The following is a 12,898-nucleotide window of genomic DNA, read 5'->3' as shown; positions in this document are numbered from 1 at the left end:
TAAAAGTTATCAAATTAATTCCATGTCATTTTGGAAGAGACTCTGGCAAGGTCTGCAGAACACAACACTGCTTTAAAAAAAAAAAAAAAAAAAAAAAAAAAAAAAAGGGAATTAGTGACTCATGGATGTTAAGGTAATTAAGATGAGAGAAAACCTACTCTAATGACTCACACAGTACTCCAAAAAATTAGATTTGTCATGACATTTATTCAAATAAACAATACAGTTTATAATTTGCTAGGATAAAATAATGCGTTTGAACACATAAGAAGCATTTGGGAAAGAATTCCCCAAAGATCTGAAACTGGGGCAAAGGATGTGTTTCAGTGATGGCTGACACTTTGGTGTCATCTTCAGACTCGTATCACTGCCTGTATAATCGCGTCCCCTCCAGTCAGTCTTTCTGAAGACTGCCATATTTCAGAGAACAGATGAACGAGCATTTACAAGCAGAGAGCTTGACAACCAGAGCAACCACCACAGAGCAATGCAAAATCTTGAGGGGAACTGACATTTCAATGCCAAAACCTCAACACACGTGCGGAAAAAAAAAAAAAAAACACAACAAAAAATGCAGTCTTTAATGAAAAAGCATAACAGCTTTACAAAACACTCCTACAACCTTTAGAAGTTTGTCCCATCTCCCTCAGCTCCTTAAGGATCACATGTCCATCTGTGTAGCTCAATTAAAGCAATGTTCAGTCTCACTGCAAGGCAAGAGAGCTCCTGAATGGAGATGATGCCACTACCACCTCCATTCCAATATTCCCTGCAAGAGTGATGCAGATGCCTGACCCTGTTTGACAGTGATCGAGCCCAATTAGCAGCAGTGCAACGCCGCGCTGTCAGTACATTCCATTACCCTCTTTCAATTCTCAAGGTGCAAGCTGAGCTTTAAGGAGGGCTACCTCAAGCCACGTCAGGAAAGAGGGAAAAAAAAAAAAAAAAAAAAAAAAGGAGTGAATGTCACTCAGTTTGGCTCTTGCAAATAATTAGTAATGTTCTTAAATGTTAAACACCTCTAAAAACAACTAGGGGGGTACAACAAAAGGTTAGCATAGAGAGACACTGGGCCGGTGCGTTCTACCTCACCTCTGACCTGTAAAACTTTATCCTGCTCCTCTGTGCACTTTCACTGAGTCCTTTATGTGATTACCTGGAAACTAAAGCCAATTCTGTCAGTCTCCATGTTGAGTTACTGGTTAGGTATAACTTATGACTGCTCTGAAGGGACTGCAGATGACAGGACGAATATCTTATTGCCAAAGACCTCCAAACATCAACAGTCTGTGGAGAGTAGACAGACTCAACCTACATGGCAAAAGCACGGTAAAGAATAAATATTTGAAAATTATGCAAACACGTGCCACTCTTGCTCTTGAACTTCCATGCATATGGACTATTTACAAATTGAAAAATACAGACTCGCTATTTTGTTCTTTTTATGTTTTTTTTTCTTCCTTTTTTCCCCCCCCCTGAAATGTCTTTGCCCCTTTGCAATCAGCCTATCAACATTCAGCCACTCAGACAAGGATCTTTACCACATATTGCAGACATTGCAGACATGGCCAGGACAATTAAAGCTGTGTTGAAAACATTTTCACACTGATGGGAAAACAAAAGTCAAAATCAAAACAGAGTAAAAGATTCACAAGCAAAAAAAAAAAAAAAAAAAACAAACATGAGGAAAACAAGTTCAGGGGAGGTATTACAATACAAGCCAAAAGGATGTATTTGTTTAATATGGATCTTCTGCTTGTTCAACCCTCCACTCTGTTGCTAACAATACTGTAGTACACTTTTTTTTATTACTCTACCCTTTATTTAAATATAATTTACTTTGAAGATTTTGTTAAACAAATCCAGAAAAAAAAATGATGCAAAAGTGGTTGGTTTGCCAAAGGAGAGGCGGCAGAAGGCCTGTGCTGCCCTGTTAAATTGCATCAGCGCTCTAGTTTGTCAAGATACTCAAGAGTCCGTTGCATTGGGACGTGTTCTCAATCCTCAATGTACTCCCACAGGTCCTTCTCATAGCCTTCATGCACGTGCTGTAGCAGCACTCTTCGCCTGCTCTCACAGTATCTACAGACACAGGACAAATTTTAAGCTCCAAAACACACAAAGTCAGCCATGGCATGCACCAGTACAGTTCTTCCTTCACTGACCTGTACTTGTCTTGTACTTTTTGCTTGATGTCCTGCAAGGAATCCTGGGAGATGTCCCTCTCTAGGTAGCCTGACAGCACCTCGGTGGCATTTTCCAGGTCTGCCTGGTTGTTCTAATGAGTGATAATTGTATTATAATCAGATAAGCAACGTTCCACTATACAATAGAGTTAAAGGAACAAATGTCTAATCTATGAAAATTTCTAATAAAGTAATTAAAAAACAAAAAAACAAAAAACAGCTCTTCAGCACTTAGTTCATCCATGAAGATCAAAACTGTGTGAATGAAAGAGGGGGAGAGACGAACACAGCTTCCACAAAAGTCGAAAGCTAAAAGGTGTTACATCTGGGGTTGGTGAGGTGTCCAGTTTCGTTCGTATGCCATGTTGGACTCATTCATGCCCGCTGCAAATAATGCTACCAAAATTTTCCAGCACGATAGTAAATATCTCATATAAAAAAGGTACAATCACAGTAGTGTATCTGAGCCAAAAACTGCCCTACCTCAAAAATAATGGACTGGTTGTTCTTCTTGAGGTAGAAGGCGAAGACATAAGTGAACATGAGTGTGGAGCGGCACTGGCACAGCACATCCACAGCCTTCTTCAGAAACTGCACCTCAATCCAGGACATGTTGTGCTGCTGCATTTCCTCCATCTTCTGCTTGACCTGAGCATAGAGCTTGTGCTCAAAGCGCAGACTCTGCATGTGGTTCATGTAGCGGTTGCAGTAGAACAGGTACCTCTGCAAGGCTGCCCTGGAGCGCTGCACACACACATACGCACACAGCATGGACTTCCTTTATTGTGAGCACGCTCATCTTTACTTATAATAGACTGTCACTCTACTTTCTCGCTGGGCACTGGAATATCAGAGACATATACTGAAATGTCTCAACTGTTTGTCAGGTCTGAATCATCATGTAATTATCAGCTTGCTGTACAATTCTTTATAAAACAATATCCAATATACAGATATATTTTAGTTGCAGTTATTGTAAACTATAGAAATGTCATGTTATTTATTTAATCATGGTTTTTCCCCTTCAAGAATAACTGTAATTCATTTTTAGATGTACGCGTTAACTGGAACATAAACCATGCTTGGTACAACAGATGAGGTTACTTGAGTTTATGCATCTGGCAAATAGAATAACGTACAAAAATTTTGAAGCTTTAATATAACTGATTACCTCTTGAGCATCTCTGGCTGCCTTGGCATCATCTTCATTGTAGCGGTTGCAGTTGTACCTGAAATATTAAAAATATATAACTGAGATGAAAAGAGTAATGTTCTTCTCTCTGATAAGCTATACTATGTGTGTTTAAGGTGGTCAAATTCACATTCATATGGTACTCTAACACAGAAAATCAGAATTTTAATCTCTACATCTTTTAGGGCCATTAAAAAAAAACCCAAACAAGTGATGATGGAGGAAGTAAGAAACCTGAGCTGTCATTTAAGTGTAGCGAAAAACAACAACAACAACAACAACAAAAAAAAGGTGGAAAAAGTCATCCCCTGTTCTGACATTTCCAGCAGACACTAAAACAAAAGACTCCACATAACAAGCATGTGAGCTAGTGATTCTCACCAGGCTGAGCCGTGTGGTTCCCATGGACCCAGACAGACCCAGCAGAACTCAGCTTTGCAGTTCTGGTTTCGACAAACCATATGATTGCAGCCACCATCTTTCTCAATGGTCACGTGGCATTTTGGACATTCCTGTGAATGAAATTACATTAATTTTATTTAAAAACAGTAATTCAAGGAAATGATTCATGCTATAGACTGAGAAAAAGGCTGCAGAAACAAATGAAGCAACAATGGGCAAGGCCCTGTAAAACTATAATTCATAGATATGCACTGATGATTGTAAACATTAATTGTCAACAACTGTCAGGTCTGTAAGGTGTGCACACTTTATGACAGGTTATGAGCACACAAATACGTGACAAAATATAGGGACTTCAACATTGTGTAATCCTATTTAAACTTAATACATAACATGAGAGAAAAAAAAAAACTCAGAATCCACACCTTGGTATTTGCTGCAATCCAGTTTGAAGTTTCACTGTCATCATCACATTTTTTAATCCATTTTCTCAGCCACTGCAAACACGTTAAAATAGAAGAAGGAAATGGATTCATGTATCGAATGCTAATCTTAATATTTTTCTTAAGAAGAAGCTGAATCCAAAGCATAATTTTTCTCTAAGGTAAGAAAATAATCTCCATTTCGCACACCTTACACTTCACAGGATCATGCCAATTTTCTCCACAGTTGAAGCTGAAACAAAGGGAGCAATATCAAACACATTATTCAAAAACTGCAAATAAATTTACAAGAAAGGTTTTAAAATAATAAAAAATTCTCTCTTACCAGAACTGGCGTCCACACTTGCACCTCACTGGCTTGGCATCTGGGTACTGGACTTTGACAACATGATGGCAGTCTGGTGCAGGGCACCACTTTAACAGTCGATTGCACTAAAATGAGTAATGAGACAAATTTGACTCAGAGGGCAGAAATAAGATTTTTGCTTTTCAAAGTAGTACACATATTCAGATTCACAAGACTTTATTTATCCCCAAGGGGCAATTAAGAGACAACCCAGCAGCTCACATTACGGATCAAAGTTTGATATTCAATCTTGAAACACTGTCAATAAGAAGAAAAAAAAGATGTCTTACCTCTACAAAACTATTTGTAATTAAATGCTGGTACTTCAACTTCACTTTTGAATCTGTTATGAGGCGCCTGTGGAAGCAGTCAAATAATCTATTAGCCATCATTACAAAACATGGGTGAGATCATCAAAACATAGCATATTTTCTTGAGTAACGCTAAGTATTACTGTAAGCTGACATGTGAATATTATCTCATTATGAAGCAACATTCCGAAATAGAAAAGTACAAGTTCATATGCAAACTCTATTTGAATGCATGGCCTAAACTGATTACTGAAAATACAGTAAGGTCTCTTGGTAGCTGGTAATATCAGAATGTAGGTTAAGACAATTACTGTCAGCTTAAGAGCTGGTACAAGAGATTAGCGTCCGTGCTTATTCAGGTATATTTCTTTGGACTTTACACTGAACGTGAACACTGAAAAGCACAAAAAGGGTCAACTTCAAAGCCTTGTACTGATAGGTTTCTTTTACAAGGCAAAACAACAGGTAGAAATCCTTTTAACATATGGTTTCTATTCATACCAATATGGTAAAAATAAAAAGGAATCAATAAAGGATGTCTATATGGATTTAACTATATGACTGAAATGGATGTGTGTATTTATAACTTTTACAAGCTTCTGGCTACAACTGCAAAATTAAACAGAATGTATTACATGAAAAAAAAAAAGACTACAGTAGCTGTGAAAAGGGGAAGTGCTCTGATTGCATGAAGAGGACTATGGGAAACACTCCCTTGCTCTGACCACAGTAAATACTTTTTTTCATGAGTTCTAATGACAATTTCAAATTATATCGAATATAATTTTTTTTTTTTTTTGGTCAATTATGGTCTTAATTAGTGTCCACAAGGGCAACAAAGCAGGATACGCTTTCCCATATGACTAACAAACCGCTACAGCATGAGCATACAATGCCCCTTAACCCACCCTGGTGACATCTGGTTTCAAAAAGCTAAGATAATGATGGTGAATACACTCAGCTTCACAATGGGACTTCGATGATGTTATGGCGATTACGTTTCACCTCTATATGCAGTCTATGACCAGTAATGTTGTTTCTCGTCTTTTATTTATTTTAAATTCTTCTGCCATATATTTTACTTCTTATGCTATTCATTGAACAATGCCCAATATGTAACAACATAAAAAATATATGCACAGATACTCACATGACTGTGTTGTCATCAACCAAAATGTCACAGCTATGAGCAGGGCAAGAAATGGTCTGTAAAGGAAACACAGAAGGTAGATAATTAGAGAACCACCTTTTGAAATAGTAAAGGCGGTGTCAAATAGCACCCTCTGCAATTGTTTTTGGTGGATCACAGTGGTAAAGAAGAGGAAGAGCAGCTGCCCTTTCTGATTTAACTTTTTTAGGCTTGCCCTGTGACAGTTACAAGAACACAAACTCTGTCTAAATGTCAAGTGAAGACAATGAAACCCCCCAAAATTACAGCCACTGTGTCATTCTTTGAAAGTCTATCTGCAAGTTAAATGCGCTAAATGTATAAATTAAAAGGAGTGTATGGATGCGTGTCAATGACTGAATAGAATAGCTTACGTAGAACTCGTCAGTTTTTCAAAGTACTGAAAAATTGCAAAAGAGCGAGAAGACCAAACGACTCATCATGGGAGCGTCTGAAATTCTTAAACTAACACGAACAATTCAAATTATTGCAAAGATACAAAGAAAGAAATGTTGATGTTACAGACATGAAATACTTGCAAGCAGAGGTGCTGACGCATGGTGTAACAAACAGAGAACAACAGCGTTGAACTGAACACACTATCCCACTGTCATGGATACACAGTTCAGCTTTTTGAGTTAGGATTACACTGATATCCAATCCTAATATCAAATGAGTTGATCTGTAAATTATACTGGTTGGATAGTGGCTACTAGTATCTGTATCTGCACATAGGCTGGTAAGCGAGAAGGTAGACGAGAACTGCTGAGGACTCTTGGTGCCCTCTTACTGTTGATTAAGAGAAAACGGACATTGCCACTTGTTGCGTAAAAGTCACAAGTTCTATTCTAAATAAATCTTAAAATTTTGAAGTAGATACCTGTCCCATTCCTTCTTCAATTATTTTGGTCGTCAGATAATCTCCCCAACACTGCATGCAGAACTTGTGTCCACACTCCAGGCCTGTAAAATACTGTTAAACAAACAGTACCAACAAAAAGCTGATAGTTTATAATTTGGAATGAAACACACAAGGTATCAAAAAATTAGTAACCAGGTAGGAAAGGCCTTCAGAGGCCAGTGAAAACCATTCTAAGAAAAACATCACCTGGATTTTACACTGTTTTAACAACCTGATTGAAATAACACTGAAATGTGTGCTCCAAAGGATAATATTCTAAATTCAGACAGTTATGGTAATCCATAGTTCTGACATCACATCATCATAACTGAAGAACTAAACATGATGATGTGTGCCTTTTATTTACGGATCCATTTTCACCTTAACATTAAACCCTTTCCACCCAGAAGGTTCCAATTTTTTAAAACACCAAGCACCTCTGTTTTGAGAAGACTGCAATGTGCACTGCATTAAATAAAGCAGTGCCTGGCATAACTGGTATAAAATAAATTTGGCATACAATATGTTGTTGTGATTTTTTTAGAATCCATTCAACAAAAGAAATATAATAGACAAGTGACATTTATGTTATTGAACAGCTTTATATTCAAAGAACAATTATTTTATTAATATTGTTATTGGAGGACAGTTTTTATAAAACAGCTACTGAGTCCTTATGTATAGCTTTGATCAGAGATGTAAAAATGTAATTTGTTTTTCCCCCTTGTATTTTTAATGTCACTCTGGCCTGATGACAGAGTCACCAAATCCAAGGTTGTTCATGGGGAGGAGCTATTACTGAATAAATGTGGCTGAAAAAAAAATGCTATTGTATGGGGGGGATAAGTTTGTATCTGTTTATAAAGATCTTATAACATGTATAAGAAACCAAAATCCTAGCAATTTATTTTCTTAGCTGTTGTAACCACCTTTTGTTATGTTAAATGACTTTTAGCAAAGCTTTTAACTAGTCTTTAAAATATAAAAAATAAAACAGGTTTCCCCATTTGTAACAAAACAGGATTACAATGTCCCTGCCTCTGATGATGCTCTCCTGTTGTTTCTCCACTTGCATTACAAAAGTTAAAGTGTGCATTAAATTGCCTGACAACACGTTAAGATAGTGGAGCTCCATGTTAGTGTCATTATGTGACTCACAGAGTTGGGGAAGTTCAGATAGCAGATCTGACATGGCATGTCCTGTGCCGATGATCTAGTGTTGATTGGAGGACGTATTCGGGGCTTCTTACTCGGGTTAATGACATGACACTCAGAGAAAAGCTTGTCCAGATTACCATCAAAATACCTGAATAGATTGAAATAAAATAAGCTTTTAGATACGCTCTGCTATGAACCTTTTGGTTGACACTTGTCGGGACGTTAAAAATGGCCAAGAATGTAATTCAGAATTTCTTACCTTTCCATGAGCTTTTCTTTATCCCAGTTGAAGTGACTGAGAAGAATGCGTGTTATTGTTGCAGGATTCTAAAGGAACAAGAAATAGTTTGTGAGAAACATTTTTGATTTTTACTTGCAACTTCTACTAGTTTCAATGAGCTAGAGGATCCAACGGTTGTAATGGCTTTCAGCTCTTTTCAGCTTTTAAAGCCTGATTAAAGACAAGTATTGAATTAGGAAGGTAAAGGTAATATATTCTATGGCAGGACATTAAACTATTTTGCACATTAGAAATAGGGTTAGAAAACATAAGCAAGTTCTCATATTTGATCTTGCTGTTCACCCATGTACATCAGTGAATGGACATAAAAACAGCTGCCCATTACACTAAATACAACACAAAGCAACTACAGCTTTACAAGTTATCACAAAATTAAATCATCACAATCTAAGGCCATAATAATAGACAATATATTTAGAAAAGTTTGTATGCATTACAGCTATTCAATGAAGCACACTCAGGCACGTATTTCTTTCTTATAACCACAGTAGCTGTTAAAGATGACACAACTGAGACAGTTTTTATTTTTAAATAAACAAAAAGTTTTAGTCTTTAGAAGTCTGTATGCATATTACACTGGATGAAGCCAAATGTGGCACTTATGTCCCACTGATGTGACAATTGTGATTTCTGATGACTCAAACTAATAAATACCCTACAAAATGGATTTAATCATCATGCTTGATCATATATACCCAGTCCCATTTGTGGCTTAATATAAGGACTTTCCGTCCAAATTGCAGTTAGAGAGCCATAGATGTATAAACACCTATAAAAGTACTGTTTTTGTAGATCTTTTGCCTGGGGGGAAATAAAATAAAAATACAATTTCTAGGCTACTGAAGCCTACACATTGATAGGAAAGTGGTTTAAGTTGGGTAAAGAAAGGATGCAAGGATTCACCCACGAGAAAGAAGCTCTAGTCAGAGCCAAAGCAAAATCACCTCCATATCTGATGGAATTATGTTGCTAAATGTGTTCTTACCCACCCAAGAACTATATCATTTTTAGGAGCTGTCCAGAAACACTTTACATTTCTTCCAAATAAAGTAATGCTAACTCACACCCTTGTCGGTAAATGGACCAGTCATGCTTTTGGCCATGTCACTCCCCCACAAAGGCCTTTCAGAACCAGGAAAACCACTGGCTTACACCATCATTCTGAAAATACTTTGGAATTATAAAGCGTGTCAGGTTCAGAAACAGGTAGTATACACATAGTTTGTTTGTTGTATTCTAAATGTGTAACAGGTATCTCACAAACTATCTGAAAATGTGGATGATGGTGTAACAGTAGCATAAAATGGACTATGTCCAGTGCCAAGGCTGTACAGTTTAGGGAAAGCACTAGGGATGATGAGGAACCTCTCTCCATGTACCTGTTAATACAAATATTTCTTATTATACTCCATTTACTATAGTTCAGGGATTAGAATAACTCTGTATTCTAAGACACAATAATACTTAACTTTCGACTATGTCTTTAGTGATAATGTGAAATTACTATAAGGTACTAAATTAGTGTTTAACCCAAGTTACAAACTGCTCTTTAAAAATGGGGAAAGCTATACCCCCAAACTACCCATATAACACATAATAATTAGTTGTTTGGAAAATATCTGTGAGATTTAGGAGACCACATGTATATGTTGCACATATGTGGCATCTCACTTGTCAAATATAAAGAAGTGAACAAAAATGAGTGTATTGTCTCCCTAGCCCAATGCCCATTTTACAATTTCAAAGAAAGTGGCCCAGGTTTGTACCAAATCCCACCTAACCCTGTAATAGACTGTTCATTTGCCCAGAAAAACAGCCCTGCTTGTATATCTCTACTTTGGTGCTCACCTTGGCAGAATAATAAAGTCAGGATACACCTTGAGATAACAAAAATCATAACATTGGAAAGGACTGACAACATATTTAGTATGTTCTGACTGTATTATGTACACCTAGCTAACACTAACACACCCTAAAACAGATATGCAAAACATACAACAATGATGATGGTATCTTTTAGAAGGGCACTGATTAAATTTAAACGTCCTTTAGCTGTTATTCTTTGTGGTTCCACTGCAAAATGTTCTTCTAATTTATCTAACCACGTTGATATGAATGGGTTGGTCAAAAGATTAGTAGTACTTATCAGTACCGATGACTAAAGTTGATGTAAACTTGACCACTATGAAGCCAATGCATGTTAATAAAGTCCTGGCTTTTTGAAGCATATTCTACATCGAAAACGTCATATCAGAAGGTCTATGTATGGATTAACTTTAAAGGCATTTGTTGGTGCTGCAAAACCCTGAAAATTTTATAATTAAACATAAACAATATTAACGGGGATAAAATCACCGTGTTACTCGTTTTTGCTGTAGAAAAGAAACTGCCATGCGGCCGTAGGGTAGAAAAATAATATGTATCATTATTGGCCAATTTTAGGTTTTAGGCTTGTTTATATAGAAATCAACATAAAACTCCAACGCATTTTCTCAGATACCAAACTGGATGCTGAGTTATCAAGATCATTTTCCATTTTATTCTGAGCTCAAGTGAAGCTCTGTGAAAGGAAATGGAGGCCCAGGTTAACGCTAGCTTAAAGCGAAGAGCTTCCCCACGTTTCTTCATAAATTTCATTGAAAGCTATCGCAAAATTTAACTTTTTATGTTATTGGTAAAAAATGAAATTATCATAACCCATTCTTTTACATAAGCGTAACTAAGCTAGCATCCCACTTGCTAACTTATCGCTGGCCAAGCCTTTGGGTCCAACGTTAAAATAACACTAAACGCAAGGTTTAGCTTTAGAAATGCAGAATTTCTGAAAAACCAAGTTTCAGTTAACTGCTCAACGCACACCATCTGTCGTCTAGCAGGAGCTGGCACTTAACACCATCCTGGTCTAGAGCTTTTGCTGTAAGATGCTAGGTAGCCAGCGAGCTAACATTAGCTTAGCAAGCGTTGCTGCCAACTTAGGGATGGGACTACTTCCTGGATGAAAAGTCCTAATGGAAATTTTTACCTTCACATATATAAGAAAAATTTTCATGTCTTCATTTTAACTACCAAGTTCCATAGTGCCATTATCTTATATATATATGTAAGTTTAGTTTTCTATAAATCTCATCATTGTTCTCAAACTGTCAACTATAACAAGTATACTACTGGAAGGCTAATGGTTTAGCTAATATCCACGGCCTGTTTTTACGCTAGGACCCCGATCTTTCCTGATGCTGTCATACCAAAATACCTACCTGGATGACCTCGTTGACCTCCCTAATACACTCGACCATATGCTGGAGGATCTGCTCGGCAGTCAAAACTTCGAAACGGTAGTCTTCCTCCTCTTCCTCGCCCGGGCCGTGGCCCCCTCCGCCAGTCTCACCGCACTCATCTCGCTCCCCGCCGGCCACCACGGGATCGACCAACTCCACCTCCCCGAGCTCCAGGGTGTCGTCGTCGGGTTCCTCTTCATTGCTGTCCTCGCTACATTCCTCCTCGTCTTCGTCGTATTCATAGTTATAACCCTCGTCTGAGTCCATTCCTAGCGCGGTTATCAGCAAGTGACAAGCACACCTAAAGGTCTATAGCGTATGAAACGTTGATCCGAGCCCGTTTTTCAGCTGCGGCGAAAATAACAACAAAACGTCGCCGCTGCTGCTAAGCCAACAAAGAGACACAGCGTCACCAACTGACGACTGCCTTACGTCAGACAAGCAGGGCAAGAACGGATGTAAAAAACATTTAATATAACAAACTTTTGCTTTAACCTAAGTGTTTATAAAAAACAACAACAACTAATTCAAATAAGTACGAATTTGGAAAATTTTCATTTATAATTGAAGAGTCACATCAAATGCAAACGGAAAATACTTTCGTTCTCATAAATGAAGGCTAGTAACAGAAAAAAGATATAACGTGAGTTGCCTATAATTTTAAGCAGTGATTGCGTGTGTGTTTGTGTTTGTGTGTGTTTTATATACCAAAACAGAGTTATACTAGTTCGGTCTTTAAAAAAAAAATCTGTATTTTTTTTTTATTATCATCATTTTTAACATTCTGTTGAATTACCTGTTGAATGAGTTTCGTGAGTGAGTTCGGTCATTTCCCTTTACTTTTCATTTAATACATTTCATTTAATAAATTGATTTGGCTATATAAATAAAATTGAATTGAATTGAATAAATGGATCGCTAAAATTAATTCGAGTAGTAGAGTACTTCTTAATAAAAGTATACAATGACTTAAAATAACTTACGTTTACTTATATTTTAAAGGGACGCTTATATATATATATTATATATATCCGGGTCAGATTCTGCGGTTCAGAATATAGATATACAGAATATATATATACATATATATATATATATATATATATATGTATATGTATATATACATATATATATATATATATATACATATATATATATACATATATATATATATCAACTAAAACTGAAAGCATTTCCTGTAAATTTAAAATTTAT

General features: G+C 36.9%; 1 protein-coding gene across 1 annotated transcript; it reads right to left on the bottom strand.

The window, feature by feature from the left end:
- Nucleotides 1–187: 187 nt before the first annotated feature.
- Nucleotides 188–12,107, bottom strand: arih1 (ariadne ubiquitin-conjugating enzyme E2 binding protein homolog 1 (Drosophila)). Its single transcript, XM_084933503.1, has 14 exons — nt 11,663–12,107; nt 8,367–8,434; nt 8,108–8,255; nt 6,929–7,021; nt 6,031–6,086; nt 4,860–4,926; nt 4,549–4,655; nt 4,413–4,455; nt 4,206–4,277; nt 3,760–3,890; nt 3,358–3,415; nt 2,670–2,930; nt 2,166–2,278; nt 188–2,082 (listed from the first exon to the last, which is right to left on the bottom strand). Exons 1-14 carry the CDS (start codon nt 11,948–11,950, stop codon nt 1,998–2,000), a joined length of 1,590 nt encoding a protein of 529 aa, XP_084789629.1. The 5' UTR covers nt 11,951–12,107; the 3' UTR covers nt 188–1,997.
- Between the last annotated feature and the right edge of the window lie 791 nt (nt 12,108–12,898).

Source organism: Perissodus microlepis, chromosome 7 (genome assembly GCF_051167445.1).
Source record: "Perissodus microlepis isolate ML-2025 ecotype Zambia chromosome 7, ASM5116744v1, whole genome shotgun sequence".
NCBI lineage: Eukaryota > Metazoa > Chordata > Actinopteri > Cichliformes > Cichlidae > Perissodus > Perissodus microlepis.
The sequence above is the reverse complement of the archived record's forward strand: the minus strand, read 5'-3'. Positions and strand labels throughout refer to the sequence as shown.

What these genes read in the sequence shown, in the direction of transcription:
- arih1 (XM_084933503.1), bottom strand. Translation starts at nt 11,950, where the DNA reads ATGGACTCAGACGAGGGTTATAACTATGAATACGACGAAGACGAGGAG. An exon ending in GGATTGCAGCAAATACCAAG is followed by an intron (nt 3,891 to 4,205) that starts GTGTGGATTCTG and finishes TTTCATTCACAG; the next exon opens with GAATGTCCAAAATGCCACGT. An exon ending in CAGCCAGAGATGCTCAAGAG is followed by an intron (nt 2,931 to 3,357) that starts GTAATCAGTTAT and finishes GTGTGTGTGCAG; the next exon opens with CGCTCCAGGGCAGCCTTGCA.